This window comes from Polyergus mexicanus, unplaced genomic scaffold, assembly GCF_030449975.1.
Source record: "Polyergus mexicanus isolate NDT 795.1 unplaced genomic scaffold, iyPolMexi1.0 SCAF_53, whole genome shotgun sequence".
In the NCBI taxonomy this organism is placed as follows: Eukaryota; Metazoa; Arthropoda; class Insecta; order Hymenoptera; family Formicidae; genus Polyergus; species Polyergus mexicanus.
The window spans coordinates 848-27,227 of record NW_027223373.1 but is presented as its reverse complement, the minus strand read 5'-3'; the positions used below and the strand labels follow the sequence as shown (position 1 = coordinate 27,227).

The window sequence follows — 26,380 nt, the reverse complement described above, 5'->3', positions numbered from 1 at the left end:
TTCCTTTTAGAATGAAAAACTGTGACAAACAGCTAGTTCTCGAAGGTTCGAAATCGGAAAAACTTGTTATTCACATCGGCAGAGCGCGAGTTTCAGCGGTCGGTCGATTTAGTCTTACGCTGACACCGATACGAGCTGGTCGATAGCAATCGATCATAGTTTCGAATATCATCATTTCTCGTATGATATTCTTTCGCACATTCGAGCTCGTGTCGCTTACTCAGTGGGAGTACTCGTCTCAAAATCGGTCCGAAGAGTTTGCCGCTTACGACGATTCAAGCTGGTCGATAGCAATCGATCATAATATCTCGTGTCATATACTCGCTCGTGTCGTTTCGCGCTACTTATTGTGAACTTCGCGCTGTTTTGTTTAATCTCGATCGTGTCATATGCGATTTAGTCATTCTCGCTGGAAATTCTCAACCGACATTCTAGCAGACTATCGAGAATTGAACTCAGTGCGAAAGACGCCTCAGTGTCTGTATTCCTACCTGTTATGTACTTATCGAGTTTATGAGTGTTAAGCGTGTGGAGTCCGAGAGTCGACGCGCGTTCACCGTTCCGCGAATGTCTTCGGCCTCGCGCCAAGCAACATCCGGCGGCCGCTTGCAAGATATCCGTTCTCGCGAGAGCTTCTAGCAAGAAGCTCTACAAGATTTCCGATACGCGTTGAAGGCAGTCATTAACAGGACATTTTGAAGATATCCGTCGGAGTTGCGGAATACGTGCCGTCGCTCGCTCCGATTATTCTAAATAAACGAACAATCAAAACAATCCGCATTCAAATCGTTTCTCATTCTCCTTATCCTCCAGCGGATCTACGGATTCGCGTAACACACTGCTTCTCGCTCATCTCTGAGCGTTTCTAAAGATTCGGGCGACTTCGTCGAGGTCGACTCCCGAACATATTGGTCCTTCGAGCCGGATAGGAGCGTGTGTGGAGGATACGTTCGCGAGTGAGTGATATTCTGACACATCCACGATGGCAGAGCAATTCGTACCTCAACAGCAACTTCAATATACGATTGACCGCTACCTCGAGAATTTCAAGAAAATCGGACGGAACAATCTAACACCAGCAAAGGTGCGTTCCAGAATCTCACAGCTTGAAAAGTACTGGAATCAATTCTTCAACGGACATACGGAATTGGCGCAGAGGATCCCGGAAGCAACCCGGTCATCCTTTGCATACTTCAAGGACAAGCAGTTCGACTCGACGTCCGCAGCTTATCAAACCGCAATGGACCATATGGCGGAGATCCTGGAGGAAATGGAACCGGTTGTGAGTCCACACCCATCTCTTTCCTCGACGAGGCTGCACGCGGACGCGTCCGCGTTTTCGTTATCGCATCTTCCGCCCATTAAATTGCCTCCGTTCGACGGCAATTACGACGAATGGGAACAATTTCGCGATCGATTTACGACACTAATTCGTGAAAACTCGGATCTAAATAATTTCGCTCGCATGCACTTCTTATCATCGTGTCTTAAGGGTAGCGCGCTGGACTGTATCGCGAATATTTCTATAACGGCCGCGAATTTTGAGATAGCGTGGAAAGCGTTGACCTCACGGTACGACGACAAAAAGCGGTCGATAAACAAACATCTTTCGAAATTGCTCGGCTTATCATCCATCTCGCGCGAATCTGCCACCGAAATGCAGACTTTATACGACAAAGCTAGTATCGCAATGGCATCATTAAAAGCCCTCGATAGAAAACCGGAGGAACTCTGGGAAGATCTTGTCGTTCATATCCTTGTACAAAAATTAGATCCGTTAACGCGAAAAGCGTGGGAAATAAGCATAAGCAATACAGATGTCCCGCCGTCGTACGAGACTTTAAGCAACTTTATTAAGTCTCGCACTCGCGCTTTAATGGCATCCGCTCCAGTGTCAGCCGTTAAACCCGGTGTAAAACCAATCGCAGCCTCGCGAGTTCATGCCGCAACCGCATCCGCTAATGCACAATCGCAGTGCTCGCTGTGTCCAGCTCGACATTTTATTCATGCATGTCCTACGTTCGGGAGCAAAAATGCGAGTCAACGTCGCGATATCGTCAAGCAACAAAAACGTTGTTTCAATTGTTTGAGCGCAAGGCATTCCATACATGAATGCAGAAGTAAATATTCTTGTCGGGTTTGTCACAAAAGGCATCATTCGATGCTACACGTTGACTCGGACTCTAGCTCAAGTGCTTTGAAAAAAGCACCTTCTAATTGCTCGTCGCCTCAAGCGTCGGATGCGGCGCCGGAGGTAAATTCGTTAAGCGCCTCAACTGTAATGCGACGACGGAAACCCGTGCTCTTGGCGACGGCCTGGGTAACAATTCGCAGTCCGTCGGGCCGCACCGCTGTCGTTCGAGCTCTCCTCGATCAGGGCTCTGAAATGACATTCATTTCGGAAAGTTTAGCGCAAATCTTGCGCTTAAAACGAATTCGCATGCCGATCTCCGTTTCCGCCGTCGGCGGGATAAACGCGGGGACTTTTCAACATGCGACACACATCTTTATTTCTCATCGAAAATCTCTCGCTCCGTCGCTGTCCACAACCGCACTCATTCTAAAGTCGCTAACCTCTTACACCCCGAGAAGACACGTGGATCTCTCGTCACTGTCGTACCTCTCCGACTTACCGCGAGCAGATTCGGATCCTACAAGTTCCGATCCTATAAATATCATAATCGGAGCCGATCTCTATAGCGATATCATTCGCGACGGTATTCGCAGAGGAAGCGTCGGGCAACCATTCGCTCAGAATTCCATTTTCGGATGGATAATCTCGGGACCTCTCACGTCGCTCGAAAGGAACGATCCCTCTCAATCGACAATGACTTTCGGTCATTGCGATCGCGGTCGCATTTCCGCTCATCATACTATAAGCTCTCCCTCTCTCGAAGAGGAACTTCGTCGCTTTTGGGAGATTGAAGAACTCCCACGACAATCAATTCTTACGCCGCAAGAAAAACAGTGTGAAGAACATTTCAGCTCGACGCATTATCGCGACTCCGACGGCCGGTACATTGTACGCCTGCCATTCAAAACGAGCCCTCCGATCGATATTGGTAAATCAAGATTTCGCGCCGAAAAAATGTTAAATTCGCTAGTCCGGAGACTCCGCGATAAACCCGAGGTCGCGAAAGAATATTTCGACTTTATTTCCGAATATGAACGTCTTGGGCACATGCGGCCAGTGCCGATGCCGCAAGGTGACAAAGAACCAGCTGTCTACCTCCCGCATCACGGGGTGATCCGGGAAAGCAGCTCAACCACGCGTCTTCGCGTAGTTTTCAACGCTTCAAGCGTTACGTCAAACGGAACATCTCTAAACGACCACTTACACGCTGGTCCTAAATTACAAACCGATCTCATGTCGGTAATATTACAATGGCGACGCTATAAGTACGTGTATTCATGCGACATCGCGAAAATGTATCGCCAAATTCTGGTCGATCCTCGCGATACTAATTATCAGCTTATTTTGTGGAAACGATCGCAATCGGAATCGCTTATCGATTATCAACTTCTCACGGTGACGTATGGAATGGCCTGTGCGCCCTTTCTTGCCCTTCGGGTATTAAAACAATTAGTCCGAGATGAAGGTCAGCAATTTCCGCTCGCGGTTTCTATCCTACGCGATAACATTTATGTCGACGACTTGCTATTCGGAGCTGACGATACGATTCGAATTCGGCAAGCGCGCGATCAATTAAACTCAATGTTAAAACGCGGCGGATTCGTATTACGGAAATGGGCTAGCAATTCACCTTCTCTTCTTGAGGATATCGATAGAGCGGATCACGGTTTAGCAACGAAAAAACCTCTGGCTGAAGACGAACAAATTAAAATACTCGGAATCGGATGGAATCCGACAAACGATACTTTTGAATTTCGCGTATCATTGACGGATAATGTCCCAGAGACCAATCGTAAGATCTTGTCCGCGATCGCCAAATTCTACGATCCACTCGGCTGGGTCACTCCGGTTACGATTACCGCGAAAATCTTTATGCAGCAACTCTGGCGACTAAAAATCGATTGGGATGATGTTATTTCCGAGCCACACATAACTAAATGGATAGAAATTTACTCTCGGCTCTCGCATCTCAGTAATTCGCGAATAACGCGCTGGGTCGGTCTCGGATCGGACACAAATCACGCCGAAATACACGGATTTGCTGATGCATCTACATATGCCTATGCCGCATGCGTCTATCTTAAAACCATTTCGTCAGCAGGCAACATCACGACAACGCTGCTCGTCGGAAAATCAAAGGTCGCGCCGTTAAAACCTCTCAGTATACCACGGTTGGAATTATCCGCAGCCGTGTTACTCTCGCGACTTGTCGAGTTTGTTCGCGAATCGAACGGTTACAAAAATCTTCCGTGTTATTGCTGGACAGATTCTACGATCGTGCTCGCATGGGTAAGTCAACCTCCATCCCGATGGAAGACTTTTGTCGCAAATCGCGTAAATGACATTCAAACTCGTCTTCCAGACGTCGAATGGCGACACGTGCCAACGGAGGAAAACCCTGCGGATTGCGCATCGCGCGGAATATACGGCGATGAAATTATTCATCGGGAGCTATGGTGGCAAGGCCCTCCATGGCTACAATCCACTTCCCATCAATTGCCGCGCAACGAATCGTACTTTTCACCGGAAGCCCCTCTTGAAGAAAAAATTAATTCTCTTCAATGCTCTCAACCTCACGTTACGTGGGACCTCGCCTCAAGATATTCATCTGGGCCCAAACTTATTCGCGTCACCGCGTATATACTTAAATTCATCAGCTTGTGTAATCGTAACCGCTCGTCGACGTTCTCGCTCCTGTCGTCTCAATATCCAGCATCGAGAAGCATCGCTCTTTCTGCATCCGATTGTAACACGGCCAGACTTTTCTGGATTAAGAAAATTCAAGCTGAATTATTTCCGACGGAAATAAACGCGCTTTCAAAAAATAAGAGCCTCTCGTCGAGAAGTTCACTTCTCTCACTTCGACCGTTCCTCGATCGGGACGGGATTCTACGTGTGGGTGGACGACTTAACAAAGCCCCGTTGCCAACGTCAGTTCGACATCCGACGCTTCTCTCATCTCATCCTCTCGTTACATTGATTGTGAATCAAACTCATTTACGAGCGTTACATGCCGGACCGCAACTCACGCTAAATATTCTGCGTCGCGATTTCTGGATACTTCGCGCTCGTAACATGGTAAAGTCTGTCATTCACAAGTGTGTTGTATGTGCTCGCGAACGAGCCGCCACTCCCACACAAGTCATGGGAGATCTTCCCGAAACTCGCGTGACAGCGACAGTCCGCTGTTTTTTGCATTGCGGCCTGGATTACGCAGGACCCGTGCAAGTTCGCGCTTCCGCTGGACGAGGTATTACGTCGCGTAAAGCATATATCGCACTATTTATCTGCCTTGCGACAAAAGCAATACATTTGGAGTTAGTAAGCGACTATTCCACTCAAGCATTTTTAAATGCTTACTCTCGATTTTGCGCTCGCCGCGGACTACCACAATCAATGTATTCGGACAACGGGACCACGTTCGTCGGAGCGGACCGAGAAATGACCGTCGCGTACCAGTCAGCAGTACGAAATCCGAATTTCTTGAACTTAACAGCCTCCGATAAAATATCGTGGAATTTTATTCCTCCCTCCGCCCCACACTTCGGCGGATTGTGGGAGGCGGGCGTACGGAGCGTCAAAACTCATTTGCGTCGCGTTTTGGGGAATCACATGCTCACATTCGAGGAATTCTCGACTTTACTATGCAGAATCGAAGCGTGTCTAAATTCTAGGCCGATTGCGCCCCTGTCAGATACGCTTGAGGACTACGAAAGTCTGACCCCCGGCCACTTCCTTGTCGGATCAGCGCTTACTGTAAACCCGGAACCATCATTGCTCGATCTCCACGAAAATCGGCTTTCGAGGTGGCAGCTCGTCCGAAACGTTACCGAGCGATTTTGGAAGTTATGGAGTAACGATTATTTAAACACGTTACAACAAAGAGCAAAGTGGCGAAAGGTCAAGCCGCCGATCAAAACCGGGCAACTCGTTCTGTTGAGAAATCCGCTCTTACCCCCCTGCAAATGGGAGTTGGGTCGAGTTACACACTGTCATCCCGGCTCCGACGACCTCGTACGGGTCGTCACCGTAAAGACGGCCACCTCCGAATTTAAAAGACCGATCGTAAAGTTGTGCGTTTTACCGGTCAATAGTGAGGCAACGAGCAATTAGAAACCTTCTCTGCGTTGCGTTCCATTTATTGTAATTCATAATAATAAGATCAAAATTGTCAAGATGCGAGCGTCATTCCGCCAAGGCGGGCGGCAAATTCAGCGCGTCAAACCACGTCGCGTAACTTTTAGTCTTTTCGCTCATGTGTCTCATGTTACTCGTGGCGTGCGCTCTTATCATTTACTACCATTGTTATCCCGATTATTTTGGAACTATCGTTCCAAGGCGGGCGGTATGTTCAAAATTGAAACATTCAATGTCTAAATTTCAATCGACGAACGTCGCCGTTAAATTAACACGATTGCCTCGAAAAATAAAACCACGAGCGAGAGTAAGCATCGTCGCGATCAGCCGATCGGCGCGTGATCGCTTGATCATAACAAAGAAAAAGGTGCGTGATCGCATTCCTTTTAGAATGAAAAACTGTGACAAACAGCTAGTTCTCGAAGGTTCGAAATCGGAAAAACTTGTTATTCACATCGGCAGAGCGCGAGTTTCAGCGGTCGGTCGATTTAGTCTTACGCTGACACCGATACGAGCTGGTCGATAGCAATCGATCATAGTTTCGAATATCATCATTTCTCGTATGATATTCTTTCGCACATTCGAGCTCGTGTCGCTTACTCAGTGGGAGTACTCGTCTCAAAATCGGTCCGAAGAGTTTGCCGCTTACGACGATTCAAGCTGGTCGATAGCAATCGATCATAATATCTCGTGTCATATACTCGCTCGTGTCGTTTCGCGCTACTTATTGTGAACTTCGCGCTGTTTTGTTTAATCTCGATCGTGTCATATGCGATTTAGTCATTCTCGCTGGAAATTCTCAACCGACATTCTAGCAGACTATCGAGAATTGAACTCAGTGCGAAAGACGCCTCAGTGTCTGTATTCCTACCTGTTATGTACTTATCGAGTTTATGAGTGTTAAGCGTGTGGAGTCCGAGAGTCGACGCGCGTTCACCGTTCCGCGAATGTCTTCGGCCTCGCGCCAAGCAACATCCGGCGGCCGCTTGCAAGATATCCGTTCTCGCGAGAGCTTCTAGCAAGAAGCTCTACAAGATTTCCGATACGCGTTGAAGGCAGTCATTAACAGGACATTTTGAAGATATCCGTCGGAGTTGCGGAATACGTGCCGTCGCTCGCTCCGATTATTCTAAATAAACGAACAATCAAAACAATCCGCATTCAAATCGTTTCTCATTCTCCTTATCCTCCAGCGGATCTACGGATTCGCGTAACACACTGCTTCTCGCTCATCTCTGAGCGTTTCTAAAGATTCGGGCGACTTCGTCGAGGTCGACTCCCGAACAGTATTCGTTCTTGAGAAATCGTGGTTCGAAAGTATCCACTCTCCTTAACTAAAAAAATATATAGTTCTATTCGAAAAGTTTATGGGAATTTTAAATAGAAAAAAGAATAATTTAACAAAATTGTCCTGAAGTTGAATTGTCCTATGAAGTTCCTTCGAAATCAAGTAACTTTTATCTGAAGCAATTTTTTTGAATGATAGTGCTTTTAAGGAAATTTGAGTGTATTTCCCTTTCTGTTTCATATGTTATATTTGGCTATATTTTGATCGATGTTATGAAATATGTCTTTCTTTGATATTTATTTTTAAATAGATTAAAAAAGATAAGAATCGAATCACACAAACACACGCACACATATACGGTAGTTTCCAAAAAAGGTATATAAAAGTCAAAATACGATTTTAAAATGTTTTAAAAGTTTTAATAACATTCTTTAGTTTATTTATACAGGATGTCCCAAAGCATCTTAAACAACGTTCGTGAAGAGGCAGAACGGATCGAGATGAACAAAAAAGTCCTATACCATTTTGCAATTTTTGTAATATTATTAAGAAATTAATTAAAAAAGATCGACCAATTCGCGTGAGTATAAGCGCGCGTCGAGAAAAGAGCCCAGAGACAACCCAAAAATTTGCGGTCGCTAGGCGCGCGACAAAATTTTGAAAGGAGCACTTTACAAATGACAATTATATACGAGTGGTACATAGCAATGGATTCTACCGTCCTAGCAACCACATATCAATGGGTTATCCCTTTTTATTGCGTTTCTCAATAATTATTACGAAAATCGCAAAATGGTATGGGACTTTTTTGTTCATTTCGATCCGTTCTGCCTCCTCACGAGCATTGTTTAGAATGCTTTGAGATACTCTGTATATATCCAAGAATTATGTTATGTAGCTCAAAATAACTTCAGAAAATTATTTATTTAAAAATATATATTCACAATTTAAAAAAATATATATTTTAAATATTTTATTTTCAAATATATTTCTCCCTTTAAAATAACTTTTTGCATAGGATTATCCAAGACTAAATTCGAAGATTGATTAGTGGCTATTCGGCTGGGTAAGCGGAAATTAATAAGGTAAGTGAAATAATTTTAATGATAAAAATTTTATAAGGCTGCTGTGCGCCTATTTTAAAAAATTCATAAGGCTGCTGTGCGCCTATTTGAAAAATTTCATAAGGCTGCTGTGCGCCTATAAGAAATGGTTGCTGTGCGCCGATATAGAGCTGCTGTGCGCCTACAAAAACGGTTGCTGTGCGCCTATAAAAACGGTTGCCGTGCGCCTATAAAAACGGTTGCTGTGCGCCGATTTAGAGCTGCTGTGCGCCTACAAAAACGGTTGCTGTGCGCCGATACAGAGCTGCTGTGCGCCGATACAGAGCTGCTGTGCGCCTACAAAAACGGTTGCCGTGCGCCTATAAAAACGATTGCTGTGCGCCGATTTAGAGCTGCTGTGCGCCTACAAAAACGTTTGCTGTGCGCCAATATAGAGCTGCTGTGCGCTTATAAAGAGCTGTTGTATAACATAACACAATTATATATATATTTATATATATACACATATATATACAGGGTGATTCAAAATAACCTTCTGTCCTTACAATATCATATATTGACTCAATTCTAAGACGATTTTTCCTTTGCCAAAATTTTTTCCGAGGCTTAGTTTTCAAATTATAAGCCACAATAGTTAACGAATTACGGGCCGCGTACGCGAGGCAGGCAGGAGCGGCGCAACTCACCGTCCGATGCTGATGATTACGTGGGCCGCTCGCTGCGATCAACTGTTTGCTATATGCGATAGGGTATATGTGTGAGAGAGAACGTATACGCGTATACACACACATATACATTCTCTCTCCCCCCTATCTCTCTCTCTCTCTCTCTCTCTCTCTCTCTCTGGAGGAGAAGACGTGTCAAACATCGCTCCGCAAAAGTAATAACTTTTAAACGGTTAAATAGTTACGGGGAGTGATAGAAAGTTATTCAAGTCATAGCGGCATAGACCGGCATTAGCCATGAGTGTTATCTAGCCGGGATATGCTGTTTTGTGGGCGTGAGAAGTGCATTTTCTGTTTGGGACACCAAAGTCTCACACGAAAGGTAGACATTAAAGGTGGACACAAAAGTGTGACAGTGGAACAGAGGTGACTGATCGCTTACGCTGATATTAGCGGTTTCGGCCGATAATTATCGGCATGGACGATGAATATGCTGAATATCGATGCTCGGCATGTAAAAAGACAATAAAAAATCAGGTGGTGACATGCAAGTCTTGCTATCAGGTGAATCGTATTAAGCTGTTTTACCATCCAGGATGTGTAAGCAAGCATAGGATTTACGATAAAAATCAAGAATTGGTACCGTGTTCTGGCCCATTTGACAGATTTACAATTGAAAGTGAAGCAGACATGAAGAAGGCATTGGCAGTTGCCGGGGGCGGCAGGGACAGGCTAGGATCTACAGGATCTACAGGTTCGTTTACGACGCCAAGTAGTGGAAATAGAATATCAGGAGCGAGTGGATCATCGACTATTGACGTAAAAATAGATTGGCTGGTAAAAGTTGTAAAAGAAATAAAGGATGAAACAGCATGTAAGAAGGAAATTAAAATGATGGTCAAGGAAATAGTTCGTGAAGAATTGGGAAATGTTAAGCAGGAACTGCTAGAAGAGCTGAAAAGAATGATACAGGGAGAAGTAAGTGGATCAACAGGAGGAATACAAAGGAGCTATAGTGAAGCGGTTAAAGAGAAAAAGAAAGAGAATGTTATAATTATCAAACCCAAGATTCAACAAGAGAGTGAAGTTACAAAAAAATTGATAAAAGAAAAGGTAGATATCAAAAACATGGCGATGGGAATAATAAAGCTAAAAAAAGGAAGCAAGGGAACAGTGATCATGGGTTGTGAAACTGGAGAAGAAATGAAAACGTTGAAAGCCACAGTGCAGGACAAACTAGGAGAAAATTTCAAAGTTACGGAATCACCGCAGATGAAGCCCAAAATTAAAATTATCAATGTCAGCGAAGAAGAAATGAGATTGGATGATGATGACTTAATAACTACAATCAAAAAGCAGAATAGAATTGATGCAATAAATGATGGATTCCAAATGCGAATAGTGAAGAAAATAGAAATGATAATAATCAACCTAGAAGAAAAGAAAAAGAAGAAGGTTCGATAATAATTGAAGTAGATGAAGAAACGCATGAATTGATGTTGAAAAAAGGGAAACTAAATGTAGGATGGAGAAAATGTCCTATATTCAATCACATTAATGTAAAAAGATGCTTTAAATGCTGGGGATACTATCATATTGCAAAAAACGGTACGCGAGATGAAACATGCCACAAATGTGCGGGAAATCATAAAGCGATTGAATGTACGGCAACAAAGAAAAAATGTGTAAATTGTATGTTTAAAATTCGAACATACAACCTGAAGATAAGTGATGAACACGACGCCCTTAGCCCAGAATGTCCAACATTTAAAAGGGCGATACAGGAGGAGAAAAGGAGAGCCGGCTGGGAAGATGCGAAATAGCAACTACAGAAGGAAGCGGAAATAATATTGTATACAAACGCGCAAAGTTTGATGGCGCATAAAGATGAGATACAACATCAGATTATGAAGAAAGTAAATCCGGCATTCATAGCGTTATCAGAGACAAGATTGACCGCTGAAATTGAAGACAGTGAAGTGAACGTGCCAGGTTATAGTATAATTAGATGCGATGCTGAAAATAGAAATACAGGAGGGGTTGTTTTATATATAAGGAATGATGTTAAATATGAAATAGTATTAGTAAAAAAATTAGAATCGAATTGTTGGTGTGCTGCGATTGAGGTGAAAGAAAAATTGTATAGAGGAATAATAATGTTAATATATCATTCACCGAGTGCATCGCATGGTGATTTCGTGAGATTTCTGGAGGATATAATAGAAGAGTTAATAATACGGGGAGAATGTATGGTAATAGGAGACTTTAATATAGATATTATGTTAGATTTGTTTTATACAAGGAAGTTACAAACGACAATGTTGAGCTTAGGCATGAAACAATATGTAAATAAACCGACGAGAATTACGAAAGATAGTAAAACAATTATAGATTTAATTTTTGCTAATAATAAAATAGAAGTGCAGGTAATGCATGAACCTAAAATAACGGACCATGCGTGGCTAAAAGTTGAACTGAATGCGAATAAATTTGATAATAAATACAGAGAACTTAGTGTTAGGAATTATAGAGAGTTTAATATAGATAAATTTATTAAATTAGTGGAAAATAAATTAGAGAAAAACCAAGATATGAATATCAGTGTGAGAACGAAGAAATTTGTTGATAGTATAGTAAATGCGTTGGACGCTACAGCACCTAGAAAAAATTTTAGAATTCCGAGAATATGGGAAGGGAAAAAGTGGTTTTCGGATGAAATAAGAGAAGCAGTGAACGTGCCAGGTTATAGTATAATTAGATGCGATGCTGAAAATAGAAATACAGGAGGGGTTGTTTTATATATAAGGAATGATGTTAAATATGAAATAGTATTAGTAAAAAAATTAGAATCGAATTGTTGGTGTGCTGCGATTGAGGTGAAAGAAAAATTGTATAGAGGAATAATAATGTTAATATATCATTCACCGAGTGCATCGCATGGTGATTTCGTGAGATTTCTGGAGGATATAATAGAAGAGTTAATAATACGGGGAGAATGTATGGTAATAGGAGACTTTAATATAGATATTATGTTAGATTTGTTTTATACAAGGAAGTTACAAACGACAATGTTGAGCTTAGGCATGAAACAATATGTAAATAAACCGACGAGAATTACGAAAGATAGTAAAACAATTATAGATTTAATTTTTGCTAATAATAAAATAGAAGTGCAGGTAATGCATGAACCTAAAATAACGGACCATGCGTGGCTAAAAGTTGAACTGAATGCGAATAAATTTGATAATAAATACAGAGAACTTAGTGTTAGGAATTATAGAGAGTTTAATATAGATAAATTTATTAAATTAGTGGAAAATAAATTAGAGAAAAACCAAGATATGAATATCAGTGTGAGAACGAAGAAATTTGTTGATAGTATAGTAAATGCGTTGGACGCTACAGCACCTAGAAAAAATTTTAGAATTCCGAGAATATGGGAAGGGAAAAAGTGGTTTTCGGATGAAATAAGAGAAGCAGTGAACGTGCCAGGTTATAGTATAATTAGATGCGATGCTGAAAATAGAAATACAGGAGGGGTTGTTTTATATATAAGGAATGATGTTAAATATGAAATAGTATTAGTAAAAAAATTAGAATCGAATTGTTGGTGTGCTGCGATTGAGGTGAAAGAAAAATTGTATAGAGGAATAATAATGTTAATATATCATTCACCGAGTGCATCGCATGGTGATTTCGTGAGATTTCTGGAGGATATAATAGAAGAGTTAATAATACGGGGAGAATGTATGGTAATAGGAGACTTTAATATAGATATTATGTTAGATTTGTTTTATACAAGGAAGTTACAAACGACAATGTTGAGCTTAGGCATGAAACAATATGTAAATAAACCGACGAGAATTACGAAAGATAGTAAAACAATTATAGATTTAATTTTTGCTAATAATAAAATAGAAGTGCAGGTAATGCATGAACCTAAAATAACGGACCATGCGTGGCTAAAAGTTGAACTGAATGCGAATAAATTTGATAATAAATACAGAGAACTTAGTGTTAGGAATTATAGAGAGTTTAATATAGATAAATTTATTAAATTAGTGGAAAATAAATTAGAGAAAAACCAAGATATGAATATCAGTGTGAGAACGAAGAAATTTGTTGATAGTATAGTAAATGCGTTGGACGCTACAGCACCTAGAAAAAATTTTAGAATTCCGAGAATATGGGAAGGGAAAAAGTGGTTTTCGGATGAAATAAGAGAAGCAGCGGCCAAAAGGGATGAGGCATATAGGAAGGCATTGTATGCTGACACGGAACAAAATTGGTTGCAATTTAAAATTGAAAGAAATACAGTAGTTAAATTAATTAAGACAAAGAAGAAAGAATATTATGAAAATATGATAGATCTTAATAAAGAAAATCCGACATCTATGTGGAAAACACTAAAAGAAATAATTAGAGGCGAACCAGGAGGTAAGAGGGAAGTAGAGAATATAGATTTTGAAATATTAGACAGCACTGAAGGATGCAATATAGCAGATAAATTTAATTTATATTATATACAAAGTATTAATAGTATAGTAAAATCTATAAATGGGAGTAAAACTGGAAATGCATGTAAAAGAATTATTTATGTTATTGAAAACGAGGGAATTATGGAAAATTTTGAAATGATTAGTATAGAGCATTTACAGGAAATTGTTATGGGACTACCGAAAAAGAAAGGTACAGAGGAGGGAATAACTAGCGATATATTAAAGGCAGCATTTTGCGTAATAAAAGAGGAATTTGTTGATATAATAAATAATTCTTTGAAGGAAGGTTGCTGTCCAAAAGGTTGGAAAATGTCTACAATAATACCGATTCCAAAAATAGAGAAAGCTAGAAAAGCAAGTGAATTTATTCCTATAAATATGTTACCAATATTTGAAAAAGTGTTAGAATTAGTAGTTAAAAAGCAAATTGAAACGTATTTGGAAGATAACTGTATTATAACAGAACATCAGTCGGGCTTTAGAAAACAGTATTCGTGTGAAACAGCGATTCAAACAGTCATTGATGAGTGGAAATTGATAGTTAGTGAGGCAAAAATGGTAGGGGTAATTTTCATGGATCTTAAGCGAGCCTTTGAAACAATAGATAGAGAAAGATTATTAGAGAAATTATATCAATATGGAATTAGGGGAATGGTTATAGAATGGTTAAGATCATATTTAAAGGATAGAACACAGCAGGTTCAATTTAACAATAAATGGTCTAAATTAATGACCACAGAATATGGAGTACCGCTAGGATCTGTATTAGGACCTTTATTATTTATAGTATATATAAATGATATAATAAAAATCTGTCCAGAAGGTTGTAGTATAAAAATGTTTGCAGATGATACGTTAATATATGTAACTGGAGAAAGCAGCGCAGAATTAGAGGGCAAAATGAATATGGCATTTACTATAGTAGAAGAGTGGATGAATATAAATAAGTTAAAAATGAATGCAGGAAAAACGAAATATATGATTGTTAGAAGTATAAGAAAAGAACTGCGAGGTAATATAACATTGAAATGTTTGGATGGAACTGAGATTGAACGTGTGGAAATAATGAAATATCTAGGCATAATTATTGACGATAGACTACGATTTAAGGACCACTGTGATTATATGCTAAAGAAAATAGAGAAAAAAACGAGTTTTTTGAATAGAATAGGTAATTATATATCGGCATACACTAGATGTATTGTATATAAGTCAATTATAGCACCTCACTTTGAGTATTGTGCGACGCTGTTAATTGATATGGGAGAAACACAGCTGAGTAAATTGCAAAAAGCACAAAACCGGGCCATGAGGATCATATTGCAATGTGATAGACATACCAAAGTGGAGCGTATGCTGCAAGCGCTGCAGTTTATGTCCATAAAACAGAGGCTATATTATAATGTGTGTATATTTATTTTTAAGGTTTTAAGGAACATGTTACCGGAGCAATTAAGAAATAGGTTAGAAATTGTGGGAAATGAGAGTGAAAGGCAAACACGACAAGCTGGGGATATTGCAATAAAATATCGCAGAACAAGGAGTGCGCAAAAGAGTATGTTTTACGAAGGAGTGAAAATGTATAACGCCTTGCCAGCTGAAATAAAGCGGAATGAAAGAATTGTGCCGTTTAAGCGAATGTTAAAGAAGTATATTGTAATTAATGTAAACTAGATTTGTACTACAAATAGCTGAGAAAGCTAATAAAGATCAATCAATCAATCTCTCTCTCTCTCTCTCTCTCTCTCTCTCTCTCTCTCTCTCTCTCTCTTTCTTTACACCCATCGCGTGTAGCAAACAGCTGATCGCACATACGCTCTCTCTCTCTGTCTCTGTCTGTCGTTCTCTTTTATACCCATCGCATGTAACAAACAGCTGATCGCACACACGCACTCTCTTTCTATCTCTCTCTCTCTCTCCGTCTTTCTCTTTTACATCGCGTGTAGCAAACAGCTGATCGCACATACGCATTCTCTCTCTCTCTCTCTCTTTCTCACTCATTCACTGACTCTTACCTTATATGTAGAGATACGTTACCCTCATACGACTCAATAAGTAATATTTCCATGTGACACAACGAGTAACTAGCAAACTTTTTTTCACTTACAAATTGTACCACTTATCGAATTTTTACGAATTAATCCAAGCAGTTTATCGATAAACTGAATTTATTAACGATTATAACGGTTAATCACAATCTACCGATTACTACCGATTAATTATTAAAATAACTCGAAGAAAGAAACGCTTTATTCGATGCGGGGACTGCGCGACGACAACAAACAAGTTATGTCAGTACTAGCATTGTCGGCTGCCGGCTGCCGAACGACTGAATATATCACATTACGCGTGATCGACGCGGACGCTATCATGTATTCTATGATCGGCTAAAGCCTTTTCCTCGAATAATGCGTTTTTTTCTTAGAATTATTTTAATAATTAATCAGTAGTAATCGGTAGATTGTGATTAACCATTATAATCGTTAATAAATTCAGTTTATCAATAAAGTGCGTGGATTAATTCGTAAAAGTTCGATAAGTGGCACAATTTGTGAGTGAAAAAAAGTTTGCTAGTTATTCGTTGTGTCACACGGAAATATTACTTATTGAGTCGTATAAGAGCAACGAATCTCTACATACAAGGTAAGAGTTAGTAAGTGAGAGAGAGAGAGAGAGAGAGAGAGAGAGAGAGAGAGAGAGAGAGAGCGTGTGCAATCAGCTGTTTGCTACACGCGATGGTTGTGTGAGAGAGAGAGAGAGAGAGAGAGAGAGAGAGAGAGAGAGAGAGAGAGAGAGAGAGAGAGAGAGAGAGAGAGAGAGAGAGAGAGAGAGAGAGAGAGAGAATGTATATGTGTATGTATACGCGTATACGTTCTCTCTCACACATACACCCCATCGCATGTAGCAAACAGTTGATCGCAGCGAGCGGCCCACGTAATCACCAGCATCGGACGGTGAGTTGCGCCGCCCCTGCCTGCCTCGCGTACGTGGCCCGTAATTCGTTAACTATTTTTGCTTATAATTTGAAAACTAAGCCTCGGAAAAAATTTTAGCAAAGGAAAAATCGTCTTAGAATTGAGTCAAGTATATGACATTGTAAGGACAGAAGGTTGTTTTGAATCACCCTGTATACCATATACACAGAATGTCTGTAAATAAACATATAATTCTGTCGCTTAGAGACAAAGATATAATTATTTGAGGCGAATGGTTAACTAATATGCACATGGAACATTTCAACCAACTTTTACAAAATTGTTCAGATTATAGACCTGTTGAAACATGGCGAATACAATGTCCTAATACGATTCAGCCTATGCCAGAAGATAAAAAACATATACAAATATTTCATAGTTCGTCAAGTTTATATGATGAACATTGGGTATACAGTTATTATAACACAAAGAATATATTTATTTATGATTCGTTAAATTCTAAAAAATTACATAAGCATCATGAAGAATTTTTGAAAAGATTATTCCCAACATATAAATTTGAAAAGTACTCTATCAAGTTTCCAACTGTGCAACATCAACCAAACGGTAACGATTGTGGTGTTTTCGCAATAGCCTTTGCAATTTCATTGTTATTTAATATTAAACCCGAGAAAGTAAAATATAATCATAGTTTAATGCGTTCGCATTTAATAAAGATTTTTGAATCTAATGTTATTGAACATTTCCCACAAGATCCACAATATTTTCTTCAAAAGGTGCTTCCATTAGCAGTAAAAAAAGCAAGAGAGACTGAAGCAGTTCGTGTACGTACTATACGTCAATGTGAAACGGAACAACAAAGATTAAATCGTTTAGAAAAACAGTGCCATGTTGATCAATCTACGAAATTAAGTAATAATCAATCACAATTAATAATAGAAAACGCTCCAAGGAATTTCATGAAAACAAAGAAGGATATTTATGAAGAAATTAATAAATTTCAAAGTAAGCTCTATATTAAAAGTAGTATTGACTGCAAAATTAACAGCAATAATGATTTGTCTAATAGCAACGAAACAAATATTCCAATTTACGAACAAATTTATATGAACAAAAACTTTGAACAAAAATGCGCTGAGAAACGATTTCAATGTGAAGATAATGTTCAGTTAGAAAATATTAATAAAATATCAGCATGATTTGGAAAATCAATGCGGTAACAAACGGGCACGTTATATTCAAAATTTAGAAAATAATCAGGCTGAAAAACGAGATTTATATGAGCAAGATTTAAAGAATAATCACGCTGAACAGCGCGACCTATATAAACAGAGTTTAGAAAACAGACGCGCTAAACAACGCCATCGATATAGACAAAATTTTAAAGAAAACCGTGCTAAACAGCGTGATCGATATAGACAACACTTAGAAGATAATCGCGCTAAAAAACGCGATCGATATCAGCAGAACTTAGAAAATGAATGCGTTAAAAATCGATATAGATATGAACAGAATTTAGAAAATAGACGCGTAAAAAAGCGTATTTGTTATTCGACAAATTTTCAGCGTGAACGAGATAGGCAAAAAAGATTGGATCCTGACCGCAAATGGTTTTATAACAAACGATATTATCAGAAAAGTAAAAAATCTATACTTGCAATAACAAACTGTGATCCCACACGGAACAAAAACCTCTAATGGAAGTCCAGTAGACGTTCATCATGGAGATTCAAAACCTCTATTAGACGTCCATGTAATCTCCTATAGACATCTATTAGACATCCACAGTTCCGCATTTCTTACTTCCATTCAACATCCATTAGACGTCTTCATAGATGTAACATGAACGTTATATGGTGTAATCATAGATATTTTGTGGAACTTTGATGGATAAATAATATACATTAACTAGAGGTTATATAGATTCATTATGGATGCTTTTTCCACAAAAATTAAAAACTAAACTATCATTCATAAATTGTTGAATTTATATTATTTACTCATTTTTATGTGTGTACTAATTGTACCAAATACAAGAAATATATTTCGATAAATCAAAAATATATTAATTGTTTTTAATACAATTATTTACGCAAACAGAAAAATGAATAAATAATACATATCCAACAATCCCTACGAAAAATTTTTTTTTTCAGTTATTGCCTGTAAATGTATTGTATATAATTTTTTATTGAAAAGAAAAATATTTTTTATTGATAAATTTGAATTAAGTTATAATTGTATATATTATCATATATAATCGATATGAAATAAAATTGCAAATATTTTTAACGGTACAATTAATAAATTAAGAAGATTTCGCACTTTTTCGATCAGTCGGTTCTATTTTCATCTTAATAGTAAAAGGAAGATAATTGTAAACACACAAAAATGAAAAAATTGTGAAAAACCTTTTTCTATTTATTGTAAAACCAATAACAAATACAAATCATATAAATAAGAAATATTTTGCAGTAATTGATGATAACACACGAATCTGTGTCAATAAAAATTTCATAAAATAAAAATTTTTATTAACACAGATGCATATGTTCGATTATTATATGCAATCTTAATATATTTATAATGCGCGTAACTCGAAAAACTATATAACTTTTATTATTAATTAAAATGTGGATGTAAATTGTCCATGCACATCTGAAACATATGTAAAATCTATTATAATAGGCTTATTTTTAGACAGTAAGCGAATTGACCAATCATAATCGAGATTCACTAGGGTTATTTCGAGAGTACTCAATTGTGATTGATCAATTTGTTTACCGTCTAAATCTTACTGTTTTTATATTTTTCTAATGGCTCTCAATACTGAAAATTTATAATTTACATAACATATACTATTGATTTTCAATATTAGCAGTGAATATCAAAACCCAGTCCATTCTACTTAAAGCCAATGGCTTTTACAGAAACATAAGCAATAGTAGTGTACAAATAGTGTCGGAAATAATCTATAATTAAAGAGCCATGCAAATTTAATTTCAATATACAGTGATGAGCGTGAATGGTGAGTATAGATACATATAAAAATCTAAACATATAAAAAATAAACATTATTCTGAATACGAGTTTAGAAAATTGTGTGTTAAAACAATAATATATTTCTCCCCTTCTTATCTTTTCGCTATATCTACTCATATCTTGGATTAATTTTTTTTTTTTTTTAGGAAGTCTCAGACTTGCGATATAATAAGCTATTGGAAACTTGCACATCGCATTTCATCAGTGACTGTTTCATAAAAAGAGCTGAAAACGAACTTACGTACATTATTGCAAGTGAAAATAACTGCGAAATATGCAAATAATTCTATAACACAACGTACAATAGAATTTGTATGTAATATGTTGCCAGTAATGATTAAAATAATTAATATTTCATACCTTTTGACATTATTAATATACCTTTCCAGTTCTTTATTCTGATAAATTAGAAACGTTGCCTTCGCATCTATGGGTCCGCTTCTTCTCATTTTCATGTCTCGCTTTTGAATGTCGAAACCACTCCATAACCCTTCGTTGTATTTTGCCCTGATCGGAATCTGGGATATTGTAAAGTATGGATCCTAAAAATATTTTCATTATTTTAACTTTTTCTTCTATACTAATTGATTGATGACTATAGTAATTCATAGTGTATTATCTTTGTTTAATAATTATTTCTAAGTTATACAATGTAAAAATGGAAATAAAATTTAATTCATCAAAAACTTTTTAAATTTGATTAAAGTAATAATCATAAATATATCTATATATGATACAGAATGTTCCATGGCAAGTTATTGAAACTAATTAGCTGTCATTTTTACACGCATATAGAGAGGAAAAAAAATAAAATATCTTCTAACAGAAGATATTTTGCAGTTGTATTTACATATAAACAACTGAAAATAACTTACTGAAAATAACTTATATTAGTTCCAATTTATGCAGTGGCTCTTTTCCGCGTCGGCCTTCCCAGTTATATTTCTCCGCCAATTTATTTGAGAATGTTTTATACAACGTTCTCTTTACGGCATCATCGACGCATGTTCCTCCGATAGATTTGATATATACGCGCTATAAGGTAAGAGTAAAAGTAATATATTATTAGATTAAATAAAGTAATGTCTTTTTCTTAACAATCTTCAATCATTTTCTATAGCAATTTTAAGTGATTAATATCTCTGATAATATCTAATAAATAATTAATAATAATTTTAAATGATTAATACATCTCATGAAATGTGATAATCTTATAAGTAAAAAAAACCAGCTTTTTACGCTTAATTATTTTAATTGGGATTATTTATATGTATAAAATTAAAATAGGGATTAAAATTTCTGAAAAGGACATACAATGTTTTTACTGTGGAAAAGTTTACCTAAGATTGATTATATAATGTACTTATAAAAGATTTGATAATAATTGTGAAATACATATATATATATATATATGACTATTATATTGTATATAAATTTATATGCGTTAACTTACTATTTCAGTGTTATGTTGGGAATCTGAAACTTTCAAAATCTCCTCAACTTCCGCTAATTGGGCTACAGTTTGCAACGGAAACCGATTTTCAGCGTCACCAAAAGAAAATTTCGTACTTGCACATTCTGTGCTTTTATTAGTTCTTTCAACTAAAATATCTAATAAGCTCAATGCTTGTCTCATATCATATTTTATAGTCACTATTTCTCTTGTTAATCTCTTGAAATGATCCACTGTAAATAGCATTTATTATTAATAAACGGTTATATATATATATGGTATATATATATATATATATATATATATATATATACACTTATAATGTATAAATAGCATATACATGTATATAATATATATAAATAAATGTATATAAATGTATATAATAATATAATAAAATGTAATAAGTATAGTAAATTAAATATATAAATTGTATATAAAACATATAAATTAGTGGCATTACATACGTTGCTTTTTCAAAAAATATAGCAGACAAGAACATATATTATATTTCGATATACTATACAATTTTACTAATGAAAGAAATAAAATGTAGATTATTGCATTTTTTTTTAAATTGATAGTTCTATATGAAAATATTTATTATTATTGTTATCTTTCGCATATCTATTATATAAAAGTTATATAAAACTATAAAAAAATAATAATAATAATAGATTTTATTAAAAATTTTAGAAATAGGTAAAAGTTGTAATACCTATTATTTTTAAATTTGTATAGAAAACAATTTAACACGTATAAATAAAGGCCTTACAATTGCTAAATCTGCTCACAATACACAATTGCTAAACTCTATTACAGTTGCAAAATTTCTATATGTACACCATTTATTTCAAATATATATATATGGACCGTTTATTTTGAAAGTGGTGTAAGTCCTTTTTTTAAAAAAATGAGATATGACGTAATTTATTCTTAATTTAGTGTAAATTTTTTGTTTATAACTAGTTAGTATTTAATATCTTAAAAAATGCCAATGCTTTGTTCAATTTAAAATTGGCCGGTAAAAGAAATTGCGTAACCATTGATTATGAAAGTGGTGTAAGTCCAATTTCCATCACGATGCCAGGCCTATTACATACGAAAAATATAAGGATATGCAGCAGCTATTACCTTATATACCTCCTGTGCATCATGAATATTTCAAAACACTGCCACATGAAGAGCATAAATAATTAATAATACCAATATCTTGTGTTAAGTTTAACAATATATAAATATAATTAACGTTCAAAATAAAAAATACAAATTCTATTTTATTTCTTGTTATTATTTATAAACAAAATTGGATTAATATGAAATATATTTTAAGTGATATTTGTTATTTCAAAATTGAAATTAAATGATATTTACAATTGACTAATTATGAAAGTGGTGTAAGTCCATTTGCAGCCTGGAAATATATATTATTTTAGTTAAATTCGCCTAAAAGAAATTTATATAATCAAATTACATATTGATAAATTAGTACAAACATTCCCAGACTTCACATAATTAACCTATATTTTTTAATTGTCAGATCTGCTAACATTTAATTTTCTCGAAACAAAAGAAAATGGACTCGCACCACTTTCAAAATAAACGGTCCATATATATATAATAAATGGTGCATGCGTGTGCGTATGCGTGTGCGTGTGTGCGTGCGTGCATGTGTGTTCGTACGTATGTGTGTGTGTGTTCATATTATATTTATATGCATTACATTTACTTACCAATTGCAGTTTGTGAAAACTGATGATTTAAATCATCATTTTCCTTTTCCTTTACATATCGGTTTCTTTGCATACAGCTAGATCGACCACCTTCCTCCATTTTATTAATATGTCGGTGTATTAAATTGTCTCCATTTTTCTCTCTTGTAGCAATGTTAAACGCTTCTTCATCTCTTTCGTACAAAATACCATAACCATTCGCATCTGCACATAAAATATATTATAAATACATTTAGCATACAAAATAGAAGTTAGAAGAAAAATTGAAATTTGACAAGATATATGTAAACTTTATGAGTGCACACATATATATTATTCTATATATACATATATGTATATTTCGTCGTATATCCATATATGTATATATAAAATATGTAGGCACACAATTTTTAAGATATTATTAATATTGTATATGTATTATTTTAAATATTGTATGTAAAAAATTATGTATACTTTTTTAAATTTATAATTGCTGATAATATTAATGATAAATATGAAATATATATGTATAAAATTAATGGCGTGCGCGCGCGCGCGTGGTGTGTGTGTGTGTGGGCGTGTGTATGTGTGTATATATTATATTTATATGCATTACATTTACTTACCAATCGCAGCTTGTGAAAATTGATGATTTAAATTATTATTTTCCTTTTCCTTTATATATTGGTTTCCTTGCGTACAGTTAGATCGACCAACTTCCTCCATTTTATTCATATGTCGGTGTATTGAATTGTCTCGATTTTTCTCTCTTGTAGCAATGTTAAGCGCTTCTTCATCTCTTTCGTACAAAGTACCATAATCATTCGCATCTGCACATAAAATATATTATAAATACATTTAGCATTCAAAATAGGAGTTAGAAAGAAAATGGAATTTTGACAAGTTATATATGTAAACTATATGAGTATGGTACATATATATATTATTCTATATATACATATATGTATATTTCGTCGTATATCCATATATGTATAGATAGAATATGTAGGCACACAATTTTTAAAATATTATTAATATTGTATATGTATTATTTTAAATATTGTATGTAAAAAATTATGTATACATTTTTAAATTTATACTTACTGATAATATTAATTATAAGTATGAAATTTTATATAATATTATATGCATTGTTACATGGAGATATGTAATAAATTTGCTCACCTTGCAAGGATGATGAGTAGGAGCTCAAGTTTGAAATTTGTGATGATACTTTGTATTTTTTTGCAGAATCCCAAGAACGTGTAATGGATGCACTTTCACATTGTACTGTTTCGTTTGTATTGCACAGTCGTTGACCTTTCATATTGATAAAATAAAATATAATGTTAAAATATAAGAGAGATATATATGAATTTTATATATATATATATATACGCGATTAGAATTGTTTATAATTACGTTTTGCAGGAGGACATGGAGCAGGTGGCAAAATTGCACTTGTGCATGACTCTTCTTCGCTTTCGGATGAAGATAAAACTTTCCTCGCTCTATATTTTCTATAAGATTTAGCTTCTTTCTCAGTATCCATATCTGACGTGTATAAGGCCTTTTCTGCTTTCGCATCAGCCTTTTGTAAAGACGCTGAAAATGTTGTAAACATTTAGTATTATGAATAGGTAAAACTTAACAGCAATAAAAGCTATTTTATTGAAATACTTACAATACTCGCCAAAAATCCGATTAATTTTAAAGGAAGGCCAATCAGAATTTGGTATTTCCTCTTTTTCAATTGCCTTTCGCAGTCTTAAATCCGTTTTGAAATGTGAAGGATATTTGCATACATCCTCACTTTGTAACCAAATTTTGGGTATTACTTGGATACCATCGGAGAATTCTACGACGATAAATCCTCGATTCGACATCTTCCTGTGAAATTATACAAAAGAGCTTCTACGAGTAATATTGTAAACAAGATTTCAATTTGTATAGATTATTGTGTATCAGAAATCATTTTAATTTTTTATTTTATTGTCATATTTTATTTTGCTTTTATTGTCAGAATTTATTTTAATTTTTTATTAAACAAATTAAAGCGCAATATACAAATATTATTAATATGTAGTGCTTATAAGCGGTATTACTGCGAAATATCTTTCATTCCTGTATGGCAATTTTACGAATTTATGACTGATTTTATGCAAAGGCCAGGTTTGAATGTCAGATAATTGACTTACTTTAAATATATCCAAATGAATAGAACTGCATGGATTATTATAAAGTTCTTCAACAATTTTGAATTTACGACCTATTGCAATATAATTACCTTCACTCGACGTTGCGATATTTTCCAAACAGACAATATCTTTTTCTATGAGACAACAATTATCAGAAGATTTGATTGAAATAATAAAATGGGGAAATTCAACCTTCAAAAATTGTGGATTGAAACAACCTGATATCAACGGTCCTTTTTCGTGTGAATTCTTTACACTTATTTTTGATATATCTGCATCGTCAGATTTGATTTTATAAAAACTCATTTCCGCATAACGATTGCTAATTTGCTCTAATGGTTTCTCAGATTTTCTCAAAAGAGATTTTAATTCTTTCATAAAATTTTCAAATGGAAAGGCACTAAAAGTATCTAATGGCCCAAATTGTTTTACGCTGTCAGTTATGTGAAGAAGACCGTGAACATTATGGGATACAAATTCGGGCCCGTAAATTTTGATAAAACATTCAACAAAATGTTTCAATAATTTATTCGCATATTCAATATATTCAACTGTACTATTATTTTGACATAAAATCCGAACAGCAACATGTAAAGTAAGAAAATTTGAAAATATATCAGGATTTACTTCTTTTTGTAATATAACAGGACCGGTATATAACAAAAATTGTCTTAATTCGGTTGCTTTCCACTGTGCAAAATCTTGAATTTCTCGCGGTCTTCTTGCAAATTCTTTTGGAATAAGATGCCTAATATCGAGAAGAAATTGAGAAACATTTTTTATTCGTTGCGAGGATAAACATCTAGCTTTAAGAGGACCACTTATCCATAATTTTATCAACTTCCTAACAACGCCAATGCATATCATATGCATGTAATCTAATGGAATTTGAGATACAATGTCAAAATTTGGAATGTTTAATAAAATAGAACGACCGAGATGATATTCTTCTTGAGTTTGATTACGAAAATTAGCGTCTGTTCTTTTTTGCCAGTCAGAATTGGGAAAACAAATTCTGTTAGCGATGAATTCACCTTCAATTGTACATTTTGTGCAGCTAAAATAACCACTATGTCCTTTAGTAAGTGTAATGAAAGATTTAGCAGGAGCATCACATATGATAGAGTGCATTGACACTGGAAATGTTGTTTCATTGTTATTAGTTATGCCCTTATTAATCAATATATTTATATTTTTTATAAATTGTTTTAAAAATTCATTTGCATCCGCTGGTTTGGTTTTGCCAAAATAGCAA

At 35.9% G+C, this 26,380-nt stretch overlaps 1 protein-coding gene and 3 long non-coding RNA genes across 4 annotated transcripts; 2 read left to right on the top strand and 2 right to left on the bottom strand.

The window, feature by feature from the left end:
- Positions 1-982: 982 nt before the first annotated feature.
- LOC138943898 (uncharacterized) lies at positions 983-6,247 on the top strand. Its single transcript, XM_070314807.1, has one exon. The coding sequence runs from the start codon at positions 983-985 to the stop codon at positions 6,245-6,247; it is 5,265 nt and encodes a 1,754-aa protein (XP_070170908.1).
- Positions 6,248-19,599: 13,352 nt separating this feature from the next.
- LOC138943906 (uncharacterized) lies at positions 19,600-21,475 on the top strand. The gene is made up of 4 exons (XR_011448579.1): positions 19,600-19,751; positions 19,912-20,077; positions 20,660-20,807; positions 21,227-21,475. It is a non-coding gene; the product is annotated as an uncharacterized lncRNA (long non-coding RNA).
- On the bottom strand, positions 20,665-23,036 carry LOC138943907 (uncharacterized). The gene is made up of 3 exons (XR_011448580.1): positions 22,949-23,036; positions 21,219-21,451; positions 20,665-20,800 (listed from the first exon to the last, which is right to left on the bottom strand). It is a non-coding gene; the product is annotated as an uncharacterized lncRNA (long non-coding RNA).
- Positions 23,037-24,128: 1,092 nt separating this feature from the next.
- Positions 24,129-24,903, bottom strand: LOC138943910 (uncharacterized). Its single transcript, XR_011448583.1, has 3 exons — positions 24,612-24,903; positions 24,350-24,532; positions 24,129-24,247 (listed from the first exon to the last, which is right to left on the bottom strand). It is a non-coding gene; the product is annotated as an uncharacterized lncRNA (long non-coding RNA).
- Between the last annotated feature and the right edge of the window lie 1,477 nt (positions 24,904-26,380).

Excerpts from the sequence above, each read along its gene's own strand:
- LOC138943898 (XM_070314807.1), top strand. The coding sequence starts at position 983 with ATGGCAGAGCAATTCGTACCTCAACAGCAACTTCAATATACGATTGAC.